This window comes from Caretta caretta, chromosome 10 (assembly GCF_965140235.1).
Source record: "Caretta caretta isolate rCarCar2 chromosome 10, rCarCar1.hap1, whole genome shotgun sequence".
Lineage (NCBI taxonomy): Eukaryota > Metazoa > Chordata > Testudines > Cheloniidae > Caretta > Caretta caretta.
Window position 1 is genome coordinate 81,374,425 of NC_134215.1, and position 25,527 is coordinate 81,399,951.

At 48.6% G+C, this 25,527-nt stretch overlaps 1 protein-coding gene and 1 long non-coding RNA gene across 3 annotated transcripts in view; one reads left to right on the plus strand and one right to left on the minus strand.

Annotated features, from left to right (window-relative positions):
* Positions 1-10,427: 10,427 nt before the first annotated feature.
* Positions 10,428-25,527, minus strand: part of ITGA11 (integrin subunit alpha 11) — a 167,419-nt gene continuing 152,319 nt past the window's right edge. For both annotated transcript variants that reach the window (XM_075133254.1, XM_048867418.2), the window contains 7 exons: positions 23,983-24,073; positions 22,902-23,015; positions 21,227-21,313; positions 18,867-18,977; positions 17,415-17,510; positions 13,878-13,991; positions 10,428-10,666 (listed from right to left, as the gene is read on the minus strand). In XM_075133254.1, coding sequence (XP_074989355.1) covers positions 10,595-10,666; positions 13,878-13,991; positions 17,415-17,510; positions 18,867-18,977; positions 21,227-21,313; positions 22,902-23,015; positions 23,983-24,073 — 685 coding nt within the window. In that variant the 3' untranslated portion in view covers positions 10,428-10,594. The remainder of the gene's footprint in view (positions 10,667-13,877; positions 13,992-17,414; positions 17,511-18,866; positions 18,978-21,226; positions 21,314-22,901; positions 23,016-23,982; positions 24,074-25,527) is intronic.
* Positions 17,417-20,158, plus strand: LOC142073428 (uncharacterized). The gene is made up of 3 exons (XR_012670319.1): positions 17,417-17,529; positions 18,762-18,898; positions 19,845-20,158. It is a non-coding gene; the product is annotated as an uncharacterized LOC142073428 (long non-coding RNA).

A 25,527-nucleotide genomic window follows, 5' to 3' on the forward strand; every position in this document is an offset into this window, starting at 1 on the left:
GCCATACTCAGTTTGCAAGACAGTCCTTTTGGTTGCAGCCCTAGGTCTTGGTAATGGCCATGGTCATATGAAGTGTTAACTGATTTCAACTAATGTTGCCTTCAGGGGGATCTGAAAGCTCTTACAGAATCAGGCCCACTTAGCTTCACATTAGAGCAGCTGACTTGGCTGGAGATACCTTTGGTGGAGAGGACGATACACACTGATGGATGATACACACCGAAACTACCCATAGCTGTCCCTCAGACTTAGCCAAATTGTTGATGGTTCATTAGATACCAACTGACAGCATCAGAAATGTTGGCCAAAGGGTGCTGTAGGCATGATGGACACAGAGGCATCCAGGAGACATTCTACTCTAGAAACTTATTTGTGAAGCGATTTTGGGGAACATTTTGAGGCACTTATTTTTTTTTCATTTGGCTTTATGCAGACTGTGTATGGTCTTTATAAAAATCCACCCTGAGCTCCTGTATACATTCCTTCCACCAGGAAAAGGCGTTTTACATTCGTTCTCGGAAAGTGATCGACTGAAGGGCTGTAGTTGTTAGGTTTGATTATAAATGTTTCTGGGTTTAGAGAGTTTGTATGACAGAGATGCAAGCTTTCAGAATGCTGCTGTCAGTCAACCGGAGGTGGCGTAGATATCAAGCAAACTTTTGGGTATATTCACTGAAGGCTCCTGGATGTCATTTGGAGAGTGCCATTCACTCAACTCCTCAGATACCAATGGAGAGAGATGGCTCCCCTAAAATACTTGTTCATGATGAGAGCGGGAGTGCAACAGAGCTGGGACAGATACACATCTCTGATCTTTCACAACCACCATGCTCTTAGTTTTGAGTCAGCTGAGCTCAAAACCGTGGTCCTGAGCTGCTGATCCTCATAACTGTTGAGTAGAGCCTGACCTAGTGTTGCCAACTCTTGCAATTTTATTGTCTCACGCTATTAAATGCTTTTTAAAGTCTCAGCTCCTGGAGGCATGTGATTATGTGACAATCTCAGCTTTCATTTTTTTATAAAGGGAAGTTTCTAGCCTTCATGGTTGTGGAGAAAATGTGACCTGTGTGTACCTTAAAGGCCCAAACAGTCGAAGGAAATGGAAAGGATCCCAAATGTAGTGTGTGTGTGTGTATATAATATATATATAAAAAAAATTTTAATGCAATCTCACAATTTTTGGATGGGCCTGACTCATCAATTTTGAACACTAGGGGTCAGCAATACTTCTTCCCATCCACTCTTCCTAAGTGGGGAGAGAGAGACTGTATTGCAGCAATCCAACAATTCACAAGGATTGATTGTTCTAATGATGGCATCATTCTATTGTGCATCGTTGTGACTGTTTCTTTTAATTTAATAGTGCTTGTAAAATAGTACAGCTTGTGATAGGCCTATTGATGATTTGTGACTCACATTTTATCACGTTTCAAGTCCTTACTTATTTACATTTCTAGTGTTGGTAGATAAGGTGTGATAGCTCAGGAAAAGTTATTGGGGAATAGGAATCTTTTAATAAAGAATGCATTTTGTTTTTAGGAAACACAAAATTTTGGATCAACAGTTTCAGCTTGTGGTTTCAATAGTTCCTATTGAGTCTGATCCTTTGCCCTTTACATTTACCTAGCACCTCCTCAGGCACCAGAGCCTATTACAGCTAGTACGTGGGGAAGGCCCTGAGCGGGGAGTCAGCTGCATGCTGCTGCAGATTGTAGAAGTGGGGCCGATGTTCATAGCTTTTCTCTCATGGGTAATATTGCCTTTTAGTTTCAACGCAGAGCCCCTCTACTTGCAAAGCTGAAAAGACTTAACAAAAAGTGAGATTTAAAATCTACTAAGCCACTCCAAAATGTGGTGTGTGCCCTCTTAAATGGATTGGGAACAAGTGTGAGCTAACCTGTAGTAAGGCATTCTACAACTGAAGTAAGGGTGTCTACATTATATTTTGTACTGGTTTAACTAAACTGCTGTAATCTAAACTGTTGCAACTTCTGTCCATAAACAAGGCCCCAGTTTCAGATGAGGGCTGTGAATCCATATTACTTGGGTTAAATATCTTCTGCAAGTGAATGCTTGGATTTGAATGGATAGAAGTGTTGGCATTCTTAAAATCACCACCACGATTAAACATTAAGAAACAAGAGGGTTTGTATTATGCTCCAGTAAGGCACACGCTGGTGTTATTAGCCACCAGCATGCGGTACTGTTACCCCTTAATAAATGCTGGACTGTGAAAAACGGGCATTTCTAAAGAAAACATGTACGAGGATAAATACAGCTAAGCTGCAGAAATACGTTTCAGGGTAAGGTTAGAGGTAAGAAACCAGTTCGCTAAAACAACCCTTTTTCAAACGGGAGACACTTCCTTATGGATGCTGCTCGTTCGCTACCACCCGCTGCTCGACTCAGCCAGTGAAAAGCCAGGACCCCAGCTTCTGTTGAGAGACTCTTGTGCTTTCGAGTTCCCGGGACTGGAACCTTTGAAGGGCCAGTATCACAGCAGGGTGCACGGGTGGTGGTTTCCAGCCCCCCTAAATCAGCTGTTCTATTAGATGCTTAAATTAAAATGTTCAAAGCATCCTGGGATCATTTCTCGCAGCCAGGTTTTTGCCCCAGCTCAGGCTCAAGTGTGGCTGGGGGTGAGTCGGCACCATTAGCAGCTGCTGAAGGGCGCGGTGCTGCCCTTGAAGAGAGGTGTGAGGAGTAAGCATGGAGAAGCTCTTACCAACTGGCCGTGGCTGAGGCTGAATACAAAGCTAGGTATAAAGAAAAAAGAAAAGGAGTACTTGTGGCACCTTAGAGACTAACCAATTTATTTGAGCATGAGCTTTCGTGAGCTACAGCTCACTTCATCAGATGTATACCGTGGAAACTGCAGCAGACTTTATATACACACAGAGAATATGAAACAATACCTCCTCCCACCCCACTGTCCTGCTGGTAATAGCTTAACTAAAGTGATCAACAGGTGGGCCATTTCCAGCACAAATCCAGGTTTTCTCACCCTCCATCCCCCCACACAAATTCACTCTCCTGCTGGTGCTAGCCCATCCAAAGTGACAACTCTTTACATAATCAAGTCGGGCTATTTCCTGCATAGATCCAGGTTTTCTCACCTCCCCCCCACCCCCATACACACACAAACTCACTCTCCTGCTGGTAATAGCTCATCTAAACTAACCACTCTCCAAGTTTAAATCCAAGTTAAACCAGAACATCTGGGGGGGGGGGGTAGGAAAAAACAAGAGGAAACAGGCTACCTTGCATAATGACTTAGCCACTCCCAGTCTCTATTTAAGCCTAAATTAATAGTATCCAATTTGCAAATGAATTCCAATTCAGCAGTTTCTCGCTGGAGTCTGGATTTGAAGTTTTTTTGTTTTAAGATAGCGACCTTCATGTCTGTGATTGCGTGACCGGAGAGATTGAAGTGTTCTCCGACTGGTTTATGAATGTTATAATTCTTGACATCTGATTTGTGTCCATTTATTCTTTTACGTAGAGACTGTCAGCATCCAGCCATGCCCTCCCCAGCTCCTGCAGGGCTGAGCGCCCACCTTCCTGGCCCGGCTTAGTTAAAAATCACTCTCATTCAGCGACACCCTCAGAGAAGGGGCTCCACCACAGCATTTTAGGGGTGGTTTATTTCCTTTGCCTGGGCCATTCTCACGGGGAGGGCCAGGGGACGGGGTAGTTCCTTTGTTTTGCTTTCCACCAAATGCTAGGGAAGCTGGGGGCCAGGCCAGGCCCTCCGTCTGCTGCTGTGTCTCCTGCAGTCACCCAAGCCCAGTTTGCTGCTCTCAGGGGTGTCTCTGGGAAGCGCTGCAGAAGGGGCACAGCCGTGGGAGGAGCAGCTGCCCCCCCGTGCCCGGGGGGAGGGAGAGAGGGAAGCTGCAGAGGACGAGGAAGAAAGGGGGGCGCAAGCTGAACGGGACGGGAGGGAGATGAGGACAGGATTACAGTGTGGAGAGATGCGAAGGGGGACTTTGTGCTGGGAACAAGGGGCAAATGCTGTGACGGGGCTGGAACAGGGTGAAGCAGCACATCTGCCTCCCTCCTAACCCAGCGCTGGGATGCTGCCAAGGATGCTGTGTCGCTGGCCAAGGAAGGGGGGGGGTAGAATGATTTCCCGAGCCCCAGACGTTCTGGTGCATCTAGCACAGGGGTGGCCAACCTGAGCCTGAGAAGGAGCCAGAATTTACCCATCTACATTGCCAAAGAGCCACAGTAACACGTCAGCAGCCCCCCCATCAGCTCCCCCACTCCAGGTCCCAGTGCCTCCCAGCCCCTCGCTGCACCTCCTGATCAGCTGTTTCGTGCAGGAGGCTCTGGGGAGGAGGAACAAGGGCATGGCAGGCTCGGAGGGGGAGGGGGGAGCAGAGCTAGGGGTTGAGCAGTGAGCACCCCCCGGCACACTGGAAAGTTGGCGCCTGTAGCTCCAGCCCCGGAGTCAGTCAGTGCCGCTACAAGGAGCCGCATATAAACAAATTTGTGCTGGACATGGCCCACCTTGATTACCATGCACATTGTAGGGAGAGTGGCCACTTTGGATGAGCTATTACCAGCAGGAGAGTGAGTTTGTGTGTGTATGGGGGTGGGGGTGTGTGAGAAAGCCTGGATTTGTGCTGGACATGGCCCACCTTGATTACCATGCACATTGTAGGGAGAGTGGCCACTTTGGATGAGCTATTACCAGCAGGAGAGTGAGTTTGTGTGTGTATGGGGGTGGGGGTGGGTGAGAGAACCTGGATTTGTGCGGGAAATGGCCCAACTTGATTACCATGCACATTGTGTAGAGAGTTGTCACTTTGGATGGGCTATCACCAGCAGGAGAGTGAATTTGTGTGGGGGGGTGGAGGGTGAGAAAACCTGGATTTGTGCTGGAAATGGCCCAACTTGATGATCACTTTAGATAAGCTATTACCAGCAGGACAGTGGGGTGGGAGGAGGTATTGTTTCATATTCTCTGTGTGTATATAAAGTCTGCTGCAGTTTCCACAGTATGCATCCGATGAAGTGAGCTGTAGCTCACGAAAGCTCATGCTCAAATAAATTGGTTAGTCTCTAAGGTGCCACAAGTCCTCCTTTTCTTTTTAAGGGCAAATTAGTTCACAAACCTGCTACTCTGCAGTGTCCACCCCAACCCAACCCCTGCTGTGCCCCCAGGGGTCCCAGAGCTCCAGCTGCAGCCTGAGTGAACGGCTACAAAGAGCCCCCTTGTGCCAGCCGGCACAGGCCACTGGTGGGTGTGCAATTGCAGTGTAGCCAAGGCCCTGTGTAGACAAACCCTAGGCCTGGAGGGTTTTTTCCCACCACCATGCAGCCCAGTGATGACACATGGTGAGCATCTGTGTTACAAATGGGAACCATTTTCTCTACTTGGATTACAAATTTAGTCCCGAGGCAGGGGAGAGGCGCGTGGGCGGGGAACAGCGTGGCGCCCTGGCCTAGTTGTCTGTTAGTCAGCTGCAAACATTTTGCCCCCCTCTGGCCTGTTGGTTCATGGCAATGATTAAATGCAACAGCTCGTTCCACATGCCAACTAGGCAGGCTCGCAAATTTAACCCCCCCCCCCCCATGTGACGAAGGCGATATGCCTGTGTGGACAGTGTGACAAGTGGCTATGTTTGCAGGGGCGGTGGGTATCAACGGCCAGGGCAGGCTAAGCCTCCCCTAACCCAGGGTATGGTCCCCGCCCAGGGCCTGGGACAGCTTGGACTGGCCCAGGGGTCGGGGCAGCCAGCGTGACTGGGGCAGGCCGGGCAGTGGCCTGGGTTCAGGGCAGCTGGGGCGGGGGGTGGGGGGGGGAAGCTCGGGGCTCAGGTGGGCGGGGGGGGTCTAGCTGCCCTGAAGGAGGGTCATGTGCCACCCATGGTTGGCGAAAAGCTGGCTGTGCAGGCCAGGCTCAGGGTCCATGTGGCCACTGGCCCGCTGCCAGACGTTATGGCCCACTGCAGGAGTCCCCGCGCACACTGGGGTTTTTTCCAAGGCCCGTAACCCTTGCTTTAGGTTTGCTGTACAGTGACACGTTACCCTGCTTCACTGCGTTACCCAGCAGCTGCGGCAACCTGTTACAGGATGGGGACCAGTGTCTGTGGCTGTGCCTACCTCTGGTTTGGGGTCCCAGCGAGCTAGCCCTCATTACGTGCGCCAGGTTACACAGGGGCTGGAGGCCTGCTGGGGCCAGCGGCTGTGTTACGTTTGGTCCCCTTTCCAGGCAAGCTGGAGCAGTCCTTGGGCCCGCAAGAGCAGGCGAATGCCCCTGTAGGCTGTGGTTAGGGCACTCTCTGGGGCGAAGCAGGGTCCGGTCCCTGCTCTCTCAAACAGCAGCTTGCAGGTCATTGGTTGGCTGGCGATCCCTAGCAAGCAGACGGGCCCCTCTGGGGGGCTTGGTGGCAGGGAGGCCTTTCCCTCCCCCCCAGGCACTATGATCGGCTGCCTCCGGAGAGCTCCAGGCGCACTGAATGTAGGCGTAAAACGCTCATAATAATGGAGCTACCAGCCAGCTTGCTAAGGCCTGGCTGGGTTCCAGACACACCGGCACAGAGTAGGAGGAGACACAGAAAGGCCTGCTAGGGCAGCCTGCATTGCCTATGAACGTGAGACCAGCAGTCTGGGTTCACCCGGCACGCACCCAGCTAAGTGCTGGAGAGTCAGAACCAAAGTGGGCACAATAGCCAGGCAGCAAGGGGTGCGGGGGAAGGGCAGCTGTGCTTGAAAAGCCTGACATCACCTCTCCAACGGACTGCTGCTTACTACCGCTGGGGTGCACTGTGCATTTGCATTAAGCTTCAGCATTTGCTGGCTTGGGTTTTAAGAGAAAAGCTAACAGTGTAAACGCTAACGGTGACCTTGGTGTGCAGCAGCTTTAAAAGGCCGTAAAAGCAGCAGATCGCCTCTGTTAGCAAAGGGGCTTTCTTGGCAGGGCGCCCTGCGGGCATGGCCTTGTGCTCCAGGTACTGATGCAACAGCCCCCTGGGCGCCTCTGCAGTCAAAAATAGGTTAGCGCAGCATTAAGGCTGCTCTAACATATCCTGCGGACAATGCAAAAAAACAACCAAGCCCTTTAGAGGCCCCTTCTGTGTGCCTGCTCAAACAGACCAGAGAACTGGGGCCTTGGCGTACAAAGGTTATGAGCTGTTGCTTCATTCATCACGGCCACTATGCTTGTCTCCACCACTGGTCTCTGAACAGTAACTTCATTCCATGCGCTTCTGAGACACCTTGAGAACGAAAGGTGCGGCGTGAAACCAGATTCTATTTGCTAACATTGCAGGGACAGCCCAATTCTTGCTGAGTTGATTTCAGCAGGACCACGACAGAAGAAAATGTGAAAAAATAAATAGTCAAAGCTGAACATTAAGACCATGTACACAAATCTTCAAATTGTATTTCCCAGCAGTTCAGTGTTACAAAGTAGAGCTGCACATTTCAAAGCATATTTACATACCCTGTGTACAAGCACATTGTTTGCATATTTTACAGCAGAGGCAAGTTTTGGCAAAGCATGTCCATCAAATTGGAAACTTGCTAACCATGTAACTAGCACTTGCCAGCGAAACTTTTCCTATATACACGAGCAATGTGAACTTCAGATGCAGCTCATTAGAATGAGGCACTGGCCAGACATCTTGCAATCCCAAAGAAGATGGTAGCGCTTCTTTTTGTTCTTTATGAGACTGGTGGAATACATCAGAAAAGCTTTTATTTTCCCATTATTAGTATAGTATACGCAAGAACTGAGCGGACGATCATTTTCTTTTGTTTTAAGGAACAGAATTAATACGAAGTCGCGACGTTTCATCCGTTTGGTTGTCAGTGGAAAGACCCCAACCCACAGCAATACTGGGTATTCTGTTTACACTGTTGCTTATTCACTATTGGTCTTATTCTGTGCCCACTGAACGAAGTGGCAAAGTGCCAATTGACTTCAATGGTGCAAAATCAGGCCCCAGTGAATTTTGACCTGGAGGTATTTTCTATTTCGTGTAGATTGACGTTATTTAAAATATGGCGGAAATGCTAATGATAAGCTAAAGTTTTGGATTTGAAAAAGAAAATTAATTTTCTCGTCACCAACATCTGAAATGAACAAGCTACTGGTTTGTTTGTTTGTTGGGGTTGGTTTTTTGGTTGGTTTTGATGTTGGTCAAAGAGAGAGGTCGTGTGAGGATGAAGTGATGACTTCAATGTTCTTTACACAGCCTTCCATTTAAATACTTTCAACATGATTATTTTGCAAGATTTCTGAAAATTGATTACTCAGAGAAGGGGAAAAAAAAAACGATGTACAATGGCCAATATTTTAGTTAAGGCAGCTCAATAAGAAAATGCATTCTTGTGATGGGAAACATTTGCTATTCCCAATCTAATATTGAATTAAAGGGACAATGTCAGGTCAAAAATCTCCATTCAGTTTTGTAAAACAGGCACCCCCATGCTAATCATTCACAAAGCCTAAAACTAACATAGCTAGTCCCATTCTTTGTTTAAAATCGCCAGTGGAAACAGACGTAAATACACAACTCCCTGAAGCAGTTGCATCCCCATTACAGGCTTGGGCTAGTGCAGGAGAACATGAAAGTAAAAATGACTAGAAATAATGAAACTGACTAGACTTTCCCTTGCTCAAGCTGAGAAATGCAAAACGCAAGAAAAGTCAATTAGATTTGTTTTTCAGTTTAAATAACCTAAAGTTTTAACACAACGATAAGGCCCAAAGGATCTGATCCTGCAACATGTGTATAGATGGGCCCACAATGGGATACTCATGCTTAGGGTGACCAGATAGCAACTGTGAAAAAAATGGGATGGGGGTGGGAAGATAATAGACTATATAAGAAAAAGTCCCCCAAAATGGGACGGTCCCTTTAAAAGTGGGACATCTGGTCACCCTACTCATGCTGCAAGCGTAAACATTTAGTTTTTTCAACCTGACAGTGTCCCTTTAAAAGAAGGCTTCTATATATTCATTCTGGAAAATACATTTATTGTCAAAATAAATAAAGGCAGAACTAGTATAATCATAGTCCCGCTTTCCACTCTATGCTAAAGGCACGTGAACAATTCAGTCCAATTCTAGATGGTAATTGGTGAAAATGGGTTAGCACAGAATGGTAGTTGAAACTATGAATTTTTAAACCTTAAAAAATACTAAAACAGTATTTAACAGACTTTATTACACATCGGGTGGGCATCTGCTTTCTTTCTTTTCAATCATAAAGTTAATATTAGCATAAATAATTATATTATGCAAAAGAAAAGATTTTTGTCAAACAGCACTGATCATCTCTGCATTACACAAAGTATATACAATTATAATACACATTCCGATTCCTGTTGCACGTATACTCTTTGAAATTGCACAGTTTGTAGAAAACACTTCAAACTGGTTTTTTGATGTTTTTTTGTGTTTAAACAGGTAAATATTTTCAGAATAAGTATATACAGCTGGACACTGAAGTTTTGCATTAAGGTGCTTTAATTTGCTATTAACTGTTTTCAGTGCATTAAAAAGAAAGCAAATTAAAATCTCTCCGTTAAACTGCTCCACTCAGAAAATGTAAAACACTTGGGGATCTGTGGCTTTATAACGGCCTGAGCCAGCTCCGCTTTGCTTCAGTGGGAGCTCCACTGAACCCTGCATTATTAAATTTTGATGCACAACATGAATTTAACAAATGTGTAACTTGTTCAATGTATCTGTTCACTATTTGGATAGGATTTTTAGTCTCTTTCTTCCTCACTGGAGAAATCTTATTTCCTCAGGCAAATCATGCAGGTGGGGAATTCACATGTGGCATTTTACTGACAAGTCCGCCCCGTTTGAATAATCCAAATGTTACCCTTTAATATGAGGTATCTCAAAAGTATTGTTTAGTAGCAGTAGCAGCCTCAAAAGATTGCTCTGCACAAGGTCCATTCCCTCAAACTATTTTGGAACACGCACTACCCACAGTGTGTGAGGCCATTTCAATGAACAAAGAATAAATGCAGGTTTACTGTTGCTACAGCTTAACAGTTGGGAACTGGACTTTCTACGTCTTTCAGCTAGAACGTCTCTCAAATCCCATCCCTAATGCAGATTAAGAAGTTCAAGAACAGGAGGTGCAATTAATCAGTGGGATTTTATACATGAAAATTAGCTACTGTAAATCTCCTGAGATTTCACCCTAATCTCACAGCTCTCGCAATTACTCTGGCTTGCTTGTTTCTTAGATCTGTAGCATGTCATTAAACTTGCAATCCCCAGCATAAAAAAATTAATCATAACGACCACCCCTATTCTGTTGTTGCCCTTAGTTCTCTCTCTCTCTCTCTCTCAGATATGCATAGCTGCCTGTGGCCAGGCAGAACAGAGCTATTTAAAACCAGTTTGAAGTACCTTTTGATGCTTGTGCTCCTGTGGTATATAGCCACCGAATGGGTTTTATTTAGATAACGTCACACAAAGGGGTGTATTCTCATCTCGATGCAAACGGAGTTCCACACCCACATCCCTCGGCATCAAGACAAACATATACTCCGTAAGCTGTAAATTAATATGAACACGTTGATAGATAGATGAGCTTCACAGGCTCTCGCTGGGGAAGCCTCATTCGAATACTTTGGCATTCTGCTCCTGTTCTGTATCTTTCTTGCGACTGGCACTTTTAAAAAATCCAAGCTGTAGGAATTAAAGAAAAGACAAAAAAAAAAAAAAAAACACAACCCCACCATTACTTCAGCGGCTTATGTTGAAGTGCGTTTCTTTTAGAGGGATATTGTCAGGCAGTGAAGGGCCCACATTTACATTTGTTGGCAATAAAAAGGGTTTGGAAAATTTTATCATGACAAAAATGTGTTTGACATTAAAGAAAAATTCAGCAAAAAACTTTTCAAATGGCTCGCATTTAAATTTCCTTGAAACATTGCAGCACCTGCTGGTGTTTGAAAAGCAGGAAGGGAAACTGATTCATCTGTCCAAGGTGACTGAAATGCCAGAAGTATCAATGGCAGAGAGTAGAATCATAGAATGGCAGGACTGGAAGGGACCTTGAGAGGTCATCTAGTCCCCTGCACTCGTGGCAGAGAGGTTTTCGTTTTTCATCATTTGGTTTTAACGTGTTAGTCGATCAGTAAATGTGCTTTTTACAAGATATGGTGTGGCACCTGAGCGTTCCTGTTCCTTTAGAGCAGTGATACCCAGACCTCAGTAATTCAGGAGCCAAATTAGTGATCCACATTACCCAAAAGAGCCACAGGAGTGTGAATTCACTGGTTCACTTAATATATACAGGAAAAGCGTTGTTACCGGCATGTTGGGAGAATAAGGGGTGCCAATTAATCAAATATTGCAGTTAACGGAGAGTTATACTTTACCAAGGGAATACCAATTTTCAAAGCGTTAGACTACAATCAAATGAATGAAGTATAAGATCCAGGACGGTATTCCGGTATTCACCAATCCAGTACTGGTACTGCACGGCAGAGTGGTTGGTTTCTTGAAGCACTTAGGTGTACGCAGGTAAAGTTTTCGATCCAGTAGGTTATCTTAGGCCACTACATATCACTATGGGCTGCGTGGCATACACCCAGGTCACTAAAAATACACAACACTAAAACGATACTGAACATAATTGAATCTTTGATGATTGAGAAGGCACTTCAGGATCTTGCAGTGCCTCAGGGTCGTCATTATCAACATCGGTTATTATTGTAGAGGCAGCAGGTGTAGGAGATTGGGCTGACTGTGTAATGACCCTATGACACACCCTGGAAGCTGCTTTTCTGAATAAAGCCCTGATATCAGCTTGCTTGTCTTCTGCCTCGTTTACATAAAAGTGCACAATGTGCAATTGCACAACCTCCTGGGCAGCGGACTAGTCCCGGTTACGAGACTGAAGCTTTGTAGTGGGCGATATCAGAAATGCCGGTTAATAGAGCTTCCCGGCTGGTGAAGTGCGGATAACGCAGCTTTTACTGTATAGATTATTCTCACAGCAACATGACTGACCAAGTTGTCTACAATTGGTTAATAACACAGTAAAAGCTTCCTGATTGGTTAATAATTAAGTCACGGTGTTTTGATATCATGTGCTGCAAAGAGCCGCAGAAGACATATTAAAGAGCCACTTGCGGCTCCTGAGCCTCCGTCGGAGTCTCTCTGCTTGAGAGTGAGAAATTCTTGTAGGATTTCTCTGAAGCTTTCAGAAAAAGAATCTCCATTTATTCACTGCTGCTGTGAACCCTGGTTTGTATTCCGGGGGCGGGGGAAGAAGCACCTCAAGTGTTCAAAGCAATAATGCACGCTGTAGGTGCTCGAAGGGCAAGAGCTCCCAGGATGTGGTGTTGGGTGTCTTATGTCTTTTCATGGGTCGAGCCACAAACCCAGATTACTGCTCTTTTGAAATGTTTACATGTAAATTGTAAATGCCAGGGTCCCCTGTTCCATACAGGGCAAATCCTGGTCCCATTACAACGAATGGCAGTCTTGCCATAGACTTATGGGAGCAGGATTTTTGACATACTCAGAAAATTGGAGCAAAGACAGGGCAGCCTTGGCTGGATGTGCTCTGCCTGCCCCAACCTCCCACTCCAGCTTGACAACGAGCAGCAAAACCTGCCTGCCCGCACCCCATCTGTTTAACCAGCGATCTTACCTGCCTGAGAAGGGGCCCTCTCGGGAAGTGCAATCTATTCAGTCATGCCCTAGTTGTGGACAAAACTTGGTGTAGGTTTATCAAAGATTTGCTGGGAAGAGCAACTGCAATGCACAGTGCGAGCTCTGAGAAGACACTTAAACCCATCCCTAAACACGGGCTCAGGAAGGGACTTCATCTCCAGGGCACAACATCAGGGGCCTTGGGCCTTTGTCCCCTTTCCCCGGCGTATCCCATGTGATCGGTTTCTTGGGTATGCCAGGCAAGGGGACCTTTGTCTTCCCGATGTCCAGTGTGTTTCCCAGTGCAATTCACTATGCCTGGGGGTATTTAACGGTCTGCACAGCTCACAAAGCTGGCACTGACCTCCGGGGGTTTCGGTCTCACTCCCCGACAGCGCTGCCTTCTGCCTTGCTTGCAATTTGGCCACTCAGTTCGATGATGTTTGTCAGCTCAAATCCCTGGCAGCCAGGGACCAGCCTCTCTGCTCCTCTCTCTTTACACAGCGTGACCCTGTCCCTCTTACATGGCTGTTCAGCCTGCTCCCCTGGGGTGCTGCGTGGCCCTGCTCCCAGCCCCAGAAGCTCAAGTTGGAGGTGAGAAACCCAATCTGCGCCCAGAGTTGAGGCTAAAGCTGGGCTAGGGAGTGGGCTGTTCTCTTTGCCTTCGCCACAAACAGGAAAGAAGGGGGACAAGGAAGTGGTGTGGAGGGCACGGGGGGCTTCCTTGTCTCCCTTCCAGGGCACCGGGCATTGATCCTGACTGTGACCATTTCCAAGCCATCCGAGCAGTGCGGGTTGCAGGCTGGTTGATGTTTTGGGGTCATATTGGGAACTCAAGTTGCATCTGAGGCTTGTCCCTCCTGGAGGAGTCCCTTGACTTCCAGCGGAGGGCGTTTTAGTTTACAGCCCTGAGTTATCAAACCCAAGTGTGCTGTGCAGGGGGATGCACAGAGCCTGAGGGTGTGGGGTGGGGCTGGGTTCTGGCTCTGGGGAGAAGGAAGGGGCTACAACATCTTCACCAAAGGAAACGGAATCAAGGGGAAGAAGGAGGCGGGAGGTGGGTGAAGTTCTATGGTCCGTCATGCTAGAGGTCAGAGGTCACAATGGTCCCTTCTGGCCTTCATGTCGATGGGTCGATGACAAAGGAATAATGACAGTGCAGGGAAACGGCGTCAGCTTGTCCCAGCCGCACGAGGCGTGTCTGCCCCGAGTGCTGGCTGGAAACTGGCCTTACCTTCCACAGAGCCAGGACAAGGAGCGCGAGAAGCAGGAGCCCGCCTAGCGTGCTGCCTAGGATGATCCAGATCGGGATCTGGGACTCCTCTTGCTTGGAGATTTCAAACGTTATCTGCAATAGGAATAGGATCAGAATCCCCTCTGTCAGCACCAACGCTGAGCACGTCGACAGCCCTGCCTGTGGCCAGGCCACACCCTGTGGCATCCTCCCCGGAGGCTGATGGGGGCTGCTGAGGCGGGAGCTGTGTGAGACGAACGTGCTTGGGTTTGCAGAGTGCTTCCCTCCACCCCCCCATTCTGCCCCCCTGCATGCCACTTTTAGGCCTTCTCTGCGCCTGGCACATGCCCTGATTTCAGCCGGCAGACTAGCTTACTGGTGCCAGCCCCTAGCCTAGAGCCAGAACTTGCACTGTCCAGTTCACTGGTGCACATTGCAGCTTTGCCTGTGGACCAGGGCTTTGCATCGGTGCAGCCACTCTGGCGGGTGGGTGCAGACAGCTGGGATCCCCAGGGTAGACGAGGCCTTCATCTCAAATCCAGCTGCACCTGCACCTCAGTCCACCCCTTTCGAGGCAGCAGTTAGGAGGTAACAGGATCACAGGGGCTCAGGCTTGGGAACAGGCACACGGCTCTGCCAGGCTGTATCTGCCCTACTTAGGGCCCTACTGAAAGGGGACTATGGTACTCAGCGGGACACGGGGGCTGCAGGCAGGGCCTGACACGGAATGCAATAAAACACAGTTTTTTCACCTGCCTTAGATTTTAAAGAACGACTGAACATTTCTTGCTGTCACTTGGCTGCCGGTGCTAGAATGTGGGTGTCTGTAGGCAGCGAGGCTCAGGCTAACAATGGAGTTTCCTGCGATGGACAGACATCTCTCTAATCCCTTTGCAGGGCCTGTGGCAGCCCAGGATGGCTGGCAGGGCTACTGGCTAGAAGATGAAGCCTGCAGCCAGCAGAGGGCAGCAGCGCTCCATTCTCTCTGGGCCCAGCGGGGAACATGGTGACCTAGTGGGAGCAGGAGTCTGGCTTGTCTGGCTCTGCCTCAGACACGTCTGCATACAAACCCCATGGGGCAAGGGGTCACGTGGGAAAACGCTCCAGCGCTGGACGAACACGTCCCTTTCGGCTACATTTTCAAGCTTTGCTCTGCGACCATGAGGGCTTGACACCTACTTGGTTTTGCTCAATGACAGCTGAGATTCTCACGGAATCACAGGACTCCAGGAGCTGGAGGTTTAAGAAAACCGCCAAATGCTGCGAGAGCTGTAATGAAATCATGAGAGTTGGCCACCCTGGAGTTTTCCCCGTGGGCAGGCACATGGCAACGCTGCTGCCGCCAACCGCCGGGGGAGGGCAGCTCTGAAGGCTGACAGAGCACACGGACCCTCTGGTGGCTGGCGTGGATCATCCAGCCCCACTGCCTGTTCCTGCCAAGGAGACACTGAGTGATTCCATCTCCTGGGAGCCTGGCACGGAGCCTCCCAACCAGCCCTGCCGGGGCTCTGGGCCTGGTGGGAACAGGGAGCACGGGCAGCTTGCACAGCAATGTCTCCGCTCCAGGCAGCCCTTCCCCTGCCAGGGGACTGCAGCCTGGCGTCTGCTGCTGGAACTGTGGGGCTGATCCAAAGCCTGCTGAAGGCCGCGGATGAGGCCCTGAGCCTAGTGATCAGGGAATTCCCACACTCTCCAGCCGTTCAGCCCCGGAGACGCAGTTCAGCCAGTATGAACCAGCCGCCCCCCAACGGCTGTTTGGGTAAAGCCCCTTTTAACAGAACAGTCTCTCTGGAGGCCACTTCATTGCCCCGCTTCCTCTGCGCATCGCTTTGGGCCCTCTGCCCTGCCTGGCAGTCCCAGTCTGGGGACCGGGCGTCCTCCTCCAAGGGTGCTTGTCTGTGGAACTGCCTTTTGGAAGAGACCCACCGGAGTCCCTGATGGGCCGCTTTTAGGACACACTGCATGTCTCAGTGGCTACAAGTGGCCTCGCCTGGACTATGTGGAGTCCTCTGTTGCACCCCCCCCCCATCTCTGAGAGTACATTTACGCTGCCAATAAAGGGGCGACGGCAGCTGTGGCCAGCATACCCATGACAGCTTTACTCTTGCGAGCACGGCTAAAACCAGCAGTGACGACACGGCAGCCATGCGCGTGTATGCCCAGGGATCCGGGTGGCCTCGAACAGCCAGTGGTGATGCCCAGGCCACTGAGCCTTCACTGCTATTTAGCCTGCGCTGCAATCACATTGCTAACTGCAGCGTAGATGGACCCACGCGGTGTCACGCGTGAACTGATCCCTGCCGTTGCTGGCCATCTCATTTCCCCTCTGCCAGGCCCCTGGGTCTTCTGGGGCAGGGCACTTGATCCAGTTTTGCCCCTTGGCATTATTGTTTTGTGCCACCAGCTGCTGTGTCCTAGAGACACTGGTGCATTTGGGCTCCACGGGAATGTGGGGATGGCCAAATAACTCAGAGAAACCGGCTGCGAGGGTGAAACAACCAGAGATTCCCCAGCCTGCCCTGCTGCCTGGAAAGCTGAGTGGAGGGGAGTTGGTTCCAACAAAAGCCATTCGCAAAGTGCCTGAAAAATGTCAGCTCAAGCGCAAATTGACAAAAGCAAAGAAAATACCTATAAAAGGGCACGTGCAGCCTGTAAGCGGCTAAATAAACCGAGGGATTCCGGCAGATACACTGGACTCGGCTATGGCTGCAATGTTCTTTTCTTTTCTAGTCTGTTTTGTATGACACTCATCAGTATCTGAGCACCAGAGGGTCTTTCACAGACCTTAATTCTCCCCTTTCTCCAGTCGCCAGGGGTAGGGAGCGTGGGCGCGTGTGCATGGGAATGTGTGTAACTCGCCTCACCCCCAGCTTCCTCCTCTGCTGATCTGGGGGATGGGAAAACTCTGGCAGTCTGCCCTGGGCCCTGTGAAATCAATGGCCAGTCTCAGCTCCGGGGCTATGGCAGCTCTGGCTGCAGCTTCCCCTGATTTCAGCCCGGTAGCTGAGAGTCCTGTCGGTTTCCAAGGTTGAGGGGTAGGGAAAGGTGGCACCTGAATCTGCCTTATTCTGAATCACCAGCTCTCTCTGGCCAGCCTACCCACCTGGCTGGGTTGGAGTTGCTCTGATTTCTTTTCCACGGTAGCCTGATGCAGTCCAGCCCCACTTAGGGCTTTCTCCATCCCCTCCCTTCTAATGCAAATATCTGTGCTCCCGTCATTGGGGAGTATAGTCAAGAGCTAAAGGTTTCAGGGTAGCAGCCGTGTTAGTCTGTATCAGCAAAAACAACGAGGAGGACTTGTGGCACCTTTGAGACTAACAAATTTATTTGAGCATAAGCTTTTGTGGGCTAAAACCCACTTCATCGGATGCATGCAGTGTATATATGTGTATATATCTATCTTCCTACTGTATTTTCCACTGCATGCATCCGATGAAGTGGGTTTTCGCTCACGAAAGCTTATGCTCAGATAAATTTGTTAGTCTCTAAGGTGCCACAAGTCCTCCTGTTCTTTTTTCAAGAGCTAAAGCAGCTCACCTGGCGGCTGGGGTCCTCTTCCCGAAAGATGAAGGGGCTGCGAAACTGTCGCTGCAGAGCTGCATTCGTCGTGAGCTTCAGTGATCTGAACTTCAGCTGCACAGACAGAACAATGGTGAGAATCGGCACCAGGCCCAGCGTGAGACTAGAATGTAACACTGAGCCCAGGTCAGGCGACGTCCCAAAGGGGCAGCTGCAATGGAAGGGGACCATTTGCTAGAGGCGCGAATGCCATGCAGCGCAGGGCTGGGTTGGCGCCGGTGTACAGGGCTGGGACGAGAGCCCTGGGGACTGACTCCCTGGCTCTCTGCATGGGACAGGACAAGTGTCCTCAGCCCAGCCAATGTGCCCCATCAGAATCTAGAGGAGCCACCTTTAAGGGCAAGAGGCTAGTTCGGTCTTAGCGGGGGATTGTCAACACCTGTGACGGTGGGTCTTGTGGGGTGGGCACCGTCCACTGGGATATGGCCTGAGACCACCAAACATGTAATACAGGCCTCTGAATGGCCGTCAGATGGCAACAGCTTTTGGTCATTATGAGCCCCCGCTGGAGATGTCACGGTGCAAGGCCCTGTAGCTCATTGCTGACCCAACTGCAGGCAGTTGTGCTGTTCCTCAGACACAGTCCAAATGCTGAGCAGCTGCCTCGATGCCACCCCCAGAACATGCCCCAGTGCACATTCCCCGAGACAGGTTCCCAGGCTCCTGGACTCGTCCCAGTGAGGCTGGATCCTGCCAGTTAACGTGAGGGGCTGTAATGTTGGGCTAGGGACCAATCTGGCTGTCCGAGTTGCCCTGGCTGATGAGCCCGGCGGCTAGGCTGAAGGTGAAGCAAATGAGATCTGGTGTCCCCTCCCTTGACCTGCTGCATCATGGGGAATGAATATTAGCGCGTGGGCGTCACAGAACGGCGGAGATGGGTGGGGCATAGGAAGAACCTCAGGAAGAACTGGGCTGTAACCCCTGTGCTAGCTCTGAGTTCTTAGCCTCCCTACATGGCCTTGGGCCAGACCGGCCGCTGGTGTAGATCAGCAGAGCTTTATTGACATCAGTGTCCCCTAGTCTCTATGGGACAAATTCAGATCTGGGGCGAGAAGGGGAATCTCTACTAACGTCATAGAGTTGGGCCAGTCCACACCAGCCATAAGGTGAGCCCTGGACCTCAGCCTCTACCCACCGCACAGAGGTGTTGGATTAACTAGGTAACGATGGCAAAGCACTTTGAAGAAGAAACGGGCAGTGTAAGGCTCAGTATTACATTCTCCATGGTGAGGTGCCTCAGGAGATTTCAGATTAGGATGGAGGGTTAATTGTAGCTGAATAAATCGTCTGTGCTCCCTGGGACAGGCAGAAAGCTCGGGAGAAGACCAATCTGTTTGCCCTGTAACGCTTCGCTGTGAGGCTCTTTCTGTTTGATGGCGGTGTCGGCACAGTGACGGTTGCTGTACTTACTGCTTTCAGCGACTCCAGCCACAGATTGCCACGTAAGTGAAAGCTGATTTCTTCATTGGATGCTAATTTCACATGACAGTCAATGGACACGACGTCCGAGTTACTGTGGTTCTGAAAAAGCAGATGTTTGCATGTCGCTGATGTTACCGTCACATGTGGCCAGGCTTCCCTTCTCCTTCTGGATAGTGCATAATTCAAGAAATATCTCCCCTGGTACTAATGAAAAGACACTGCAGCCCAGCTCTGATTGGCTCGTTTCACACTCGGGGAGAAAAAGGGAGGCGGAAATATTTTCTGGTCATAAACAAGAACCAAAATGTTGAAATCAAACAGCAGCATTGAGAGCCTGGGTTTGTGCCATAATCCTGGATCTGAACAGTCTCGGATTCAGTGCATGGAAGAGGGAGGAGTGAAATCTGACCCAGACTCTGAATGTTGCCATTTCATTATTATTATTTTATGCTACGTCTTGCCACAGGCCCCAAAGGCCCTGTAGGGATAAGGTGGTTTCCCTGTCACCATATTGTGAGGCCTAAGGCCTTTGTCTGCAGCCATGTTAGCAGGGCAGCAGGCATTAGCTAAGAAGCAGAAAGTCACATCCTCATATTTCATCTAAAGACATTAAAACAATGTAATATCTGGCTGTTAAGAAGGACACCCCATCCTAATGGCCCCCACCATCACCAGATAAAGAAACGGATCTTAAGATGGTTAAAGAAAATTTTGTTTGATAGCATTCTGTCTGGCAAGAAACCACTTATCAATAGCTGTGGTTGTGAAATCCTCATGTCTTTATTGTTTTATCTTTATGGTCCCCACTTCCCTATTGTTTGTCTGTATGAGCTCTGTCTGGTTCTTTGATTGTTTCTGTCTGTTACATAATACATTAATTAAGGTGGTGGGGTAGGATTGGTTAGAGAATTTTGTTACACTATGTTAGGATTGGTTAGTAAAATGTTAGGATAATGATTGGTTCAGGTATAGCTAAGCAGGATTCCAGTTTCACTATATAAACTGGGGTCCAAGAAGGAGACCAGCAGAGAAGGAAGAGGGAAAGACCGGGAAGAAGAAGAAGAAGAAGAAGAAGAAGAACTCACCTCCAAGACACAGCCTAAGATCCAAACTGCTAAGAATCCTCTGCACGACCGTGACGTGCAGCAACCAGAATCCAGATGAGAATGACCTTGGCCAACAGGGAAAGTCCACCTGCCTGATCAGGATTGGTGAGCATAGCACTGCATGCTTAGCATGCATATTCTTAGCATGTGTATTCTGCTTGGTAATTGTTAATAAATAGAAGATAAGGATATTACTGTGTAAGGCTTCTTCACTGGTAAAAGGTCCTGCAAACCCGCAGAAGGTTATGCTTGAGCCCTAGAAACTGGGTAAAGGTGGGTGCCCCTAGAGTGTTTGAGTAAGAGAGAATTTTGTGCAGGTAACAGCCCCATTCAGGATCGGGACCCTGCTGTGCCAGGTGCTGTACAAAACACACTGTGTTATTTGTTGATAAAGGGCCTTGGGCCTGCTCTCACTGAAGCGAATGGGAATGTTGCTAGTTTCAAGGCGGGTTGGATCAGGTTCAGCTTGCCCTTCAATATACGGAATACAGAACAAACGAGATCCCTTCCCTAAGTGGACAAACCCTACAGAGCGAGGTGAGGAGGAGATGGATTAATTCCACAGTGGTTACATGGAGCTGAGCAGTGATACAAAAGGGTGCTGACGAGGAGGAGGAGAAAGTTGAGAGCAGAGATGTAGGCTAGGTCAGAGCCATGCAGGGTCTGGAAGGAGGAGAGAGTGAGGAGCTCCCATGTGACGGGGAAGACAAGATGGAGCCAGCGGACAGTTCTGATTTGTGCAATGGGCTGAACCAAAGCCTCCAGGCAGTGGGAGGTTTGGGACCCAGATTGGTGTTTTCAGTTTGAGCCCATCTCTGACCAAAACCAAACACACCGCTGGAAAGAGTCATTTTGTCACCATCAAAACGGCTTTCACAAACTGCACCTGATCCAGCAGCCGAGCACTGTTGTGTCAGCAGTGTGATGTTTTTTGGCACGTGCCTCCGAAGGGGAGAGACAAGATCTGTGGGTGGACTGGACATTGACCTCCTGAATAATGGCTGGCCTTAATGGAGACACTGACCCTGGCCAATTACACAGTGCACATTTCTCACAGCCAGGAGGCCTTCTCCAGAACTTGTGTGCATACGGGATCACCCTCTCCCTTCTGCTCTTTCTTTCATTCAGCCCAAGGGTCATGCTATCTTTGGAGACATGTATCAATCGCAAAGACAGAGCAGGAGTGCCTTGGAGACAGAGCCCAGACAAGAGGGTAGGCAAAAGCCGATGCAAATGGCATACCAGTTGTAGGTTACGGGAAAGGTCCTCCTCAGCAGGTGTCCTTCTGTAATCAGTGTTGTTTCCCCAGATATTACACGTCGTATTTTCCTTCAATGGGCAAAAGAAATTCAGTTAAACATAAAGAAATTCATGTTAAAACTGACCCAAAGGAACTAAACAAACACACCCCACGGCTTTCCATATTCAGGGCAGTTTTATTTTTGCTCTTCCACTATACAGAGTCCATGGATGGGTCTGTGACAAGTGTCACAGAAGGCTGGGTTCTCTATCTAAACCTTCTCCTCTAATCTAACGTGTCGAGAGCAATAAAGCATGGAAATGCTCTCTCTCAATGAGTCCAGAGTTTTACTGTTATCCATTCACATCTGAACATGGACACAAACTTATTCTCTAATGACAGCTACTGTCTGAAAACAACATGGTCAGTTGTGGCCACAGAACAAGTCTCTTAGCTCATTAGGTACCCAAATGTCACAGATCTTCAGGCATGGAAAGTGTAGCCCTGAAATCAGAAGTTAAGAAGGAGCATCTGAAACCCAAGCTATAATGGACAGCATGTGGCTTTCACTACTAGCAATTCATTTTTAATTAACACGTTTAATATATTTTTAATTAAAAGGTTAATTAAAAGGTTAACAGCTCTCCTCAACCCTGTCTAGTTCACAGAGTTATTTCCAGGAGCTGTTTCCTTGCTGGAGACAGTCTCACTGAAATGAGCCAGCTATGAGTAAGCCCTTTGGGAGAGTTTGACCCACAAGTGGCTTTGAATTCAATTTCACAGGTTTGTCGAGGATCATGGAATATTTTTTCTTTTCTACTAACAAAAATTCATCCCGGGGTGGCGGTGGGAGGTATAGTTCCAAAGTGGAAGATGAATTTGTGTCCTCCCAAGAGCGTATGTTCTATATCAGTAATACCTCCCGCCGACTGGGACATCCACGTCTGTCCACGTGTGCTGGTGTGTGTGACAGGGCAAGCGTGCCAGGGCTGTGACTACAAAAACAGGTATTGAAGCTAAAATATCCACTGACATACTGTCTCTCAGCCAAGGCTGTCTTTTCTTAGAGAGCGTGCGAAATATCCTCCATTGCAGAGGGAAAATTATACACAAGGTGCCCAGTGATCTGCCCCTGAACTCTCTCACCATTTTGTGGTCATTCAGGATCCAGCAGATGTCCCAGTCAAAACATAATCATTTCAAGACCAGCAAGAAGTCATTAAATGCTAGTGGGAGGTTTAGTCCTTGCAAGGCGTGGATTAAACCGGTGGCTTGCTACCACTTTCCACTTTCCCAGCCAAAGGAATGTGGAAGGAAGAAGTCCATGAGTGTACGGAAGAGCCAAAGAGTTAAATAATTGGGTTCAGATAAGCGAGAAGATGACTATTAACACTTAAGGTGAACTGACAGAAGGAAAATAATTACCCACTACCAGGATATGAATATAACAGCATCTACCAACTTTCTAGAGCACATGAAAGTATGTCTCCTGGCTATATATGGGATGGAGGTCTATAGCCTCATCTCGCTGCCTACTGTGAATCCCCATGGACTGAGTGGAAATGGTTAAGCATTTGGGAAGCTCAGAGTAGCGCTGGTAAGAGACTTTATAAAGGAAATATTTCAAAGGGCAGCTCCTGGAACCATTCCAAAAGTGGAAGTAATCAAAACTGCTACCTGATCCACAATGAAGTCGGTCAGCAGCAGAAGGCGATTCCCTCCTCTTGTGGCTACTGGGATTGTGATTTTGATAGTCACACCGTCGACAGGAAAGAACCCCAGATTGTGCAGCTGTAACATGGAAAAGAGACTGTTTTAACGCAGGGAATCAGCATTCGAGGAGCATTACCTTTTTGTACCAGGTGAGAAAGAGCAAGTTGTCAGTTGCAAGCTCTTTGCTCAGGGATAACTGGTGGGTTTTTGTTGTGAGATGGACCTAAATTGGAACACTACGTTTTTTATCAGGTGAGGCAACCGGTTGTTTACTGAGGGTATGTTGGTAGTAAAATCAATCATCTCTCTCTTTTAGGACCTTATCTGGCCCCTGTTACCATGATGTCTGGTCACCATTAATTGACTGTCCTTGTAGCACCCCCGAGAGGTAGGGAAGTGCTATTCTTCCCACATTGCAGACGGTCACCGTAGCACAGAAGGTGTCTACACAGCCCATGGCAGCAAGCTGCCCACCCTGGGCTGACACGACTACAAACAGCCCTGCCGATGTTACGGCTTGTGGAGGAGGTTGGGCTCTGAAGCCTGGCGAGTGGGGGAGCAGAAGTATGCTGGGACGAGTGGGGAGCAGGCTTTCCAAACCAGCACGTGGAAAATCTGCCCCAAAAGCAGCGCGGAGCCAGAAGGGCTGGTGTGAAGGAGGGCCCTTGGGTTAGGGAGAACTCATTTCCAGAGAGAAGTAGCCACAGCTTCCTCCAGGCTATAGGCTTTACCCTGCCAGATCTTTGCTTCTCACGTCTTTCAGCGATGACAGACATGGCGAGCTGCAAGGAGCCATTCAGGTCAGAAAGGGGCACCGTGTACTAATGGCGAGGTTGAGTCTCTGCTCTGCCTGGGAGCACGCAGCCTTGTCAGAGGTGGCCCAACGCTCAGCCAGGGCTCCCCTGATCTTGGCGCGCTGTGTGCCAGGCCAGTCCCCCTTGTGCTGGGTGCCAGCACCCAGGCAGCGCCCTGGCTAACTGAAGATTGATCCATGGGCCTACACAAGGCAAGTATTTTGACCCATCACTTGAAAATGTTGCCTTACCTTAAATGTGCAATGAAAGGGAGGGCCGATGCTGTCGTACCTCTCCAGGGAGCTGTTTGACTTGATTTCATAATAGTCCAGACTCGAACTCCTGTCGTGACAACGGATGAGGGTGCGTCACGTCTCAGCAAAACAACCAATCAGAAACAAGAGGACTCTAGCACCCGACATTCATCAGCCAGGAGCCACAGCACCCAGCGTTTAACGGTGCTAAACGCTCGAGGGCCGGCAGGGGCCGGGTCAGAGTGAGGTGCCCGGGCAGGGCCGTGTGGACAGGCTCCCTTGGCACCTTGGTGTGCTAGACTTTAGTTTCATCAGCAGCAAATTCACTGGCAGAATCTGTATCACTTTAATATAGGAAGCTGGTTAATTATTCTAGCTAATACATATAGGCAGGGCCCAATACGGCAAGAATTCTGGACGTTGATATCAATGGTGTATAAATATAAATCAACTAATCAAATAACTATTTAGAAGCTGATCCCCCAGGAAGGAGCCAGCGCCATGTGACCAGCCAGCTTGCCACAGACCACAGCTGAGGAATCTCTGCTATCCGGTGTGCAGCTCTGCATTCACTGGGGTGTGTGCGTACTGGGGCACAGGCAGAAAGCCTTTGGCCAACAAGTAACTTACAATGGCTTTGAAAAGATTCCTTCTTTTTTAGTGGGACCAGAGAGTAACATTTTTGTTCTCGGTGCTCGTGGGGTGGTTCTGGCAGTTGCATCTTTGTTGGAGTGAAAAGAAACAGTCTCATAAATCACAAGGAATAAAGTGACTTTGCTTGCTGGGCCCCACTGGCTGGAGTATAAGAAATCGCAGAAAGATTCCAAAATCTGGTAGAAATTACAGCCCGGATAGGGGGCAGCCACGGAATGTACTTATATATGCTGCGTTTTGCTAATCGTGTAAATAAATTGTCATCTGAACTTTAGCTCACTTTTCTCCTTGAACTCTGCATTCACACCCAGGAGACACATTGGTTTAACAAGCTGCATAAAATCCTCTGCACATTCTCTTGCACAAATTTTTTTTTTTTGGTGGGGGGTGAGATTATTTTAAATCCTATGACTAAGAGTCCAGACACAGGGATGTGAAGTCACATCAGAGGTTGGTAACACATGCTAGGAACATTATTGTGTCCAGTAAGTGGTTTTTCTCTTAAAGAAATCACACGCACACATACTTAATAACACGCAGGTTTGTGTGTTAAAACATTATGAAATGCCCGTCACCTCATTGCTTTTTACACTCGATTTCTACATGTATCCACTGAGCGTTAGAGAGCACAGTGGCATTATTGCCGAGGGACTCCGGTTTGATGTTTCCTTCATATTTTTTTTCTCAACTGAAAACCAAAGCTCAAGTCTAGTCTGCAGTAGTGGAAAGCTGAGCCCTTTCGGAAAATAGTTAAGCTGTCATCGAGACGACGTAAAATAATGCTTTTCTACGGGAGCCACAGTAAAGGGGATTAAATGCTCCATTGCAAGGCAGTGGCTTTTCGCTGGCTATTGTGGGAGAGTAAATACATCCAAATTGCCCTGGGGT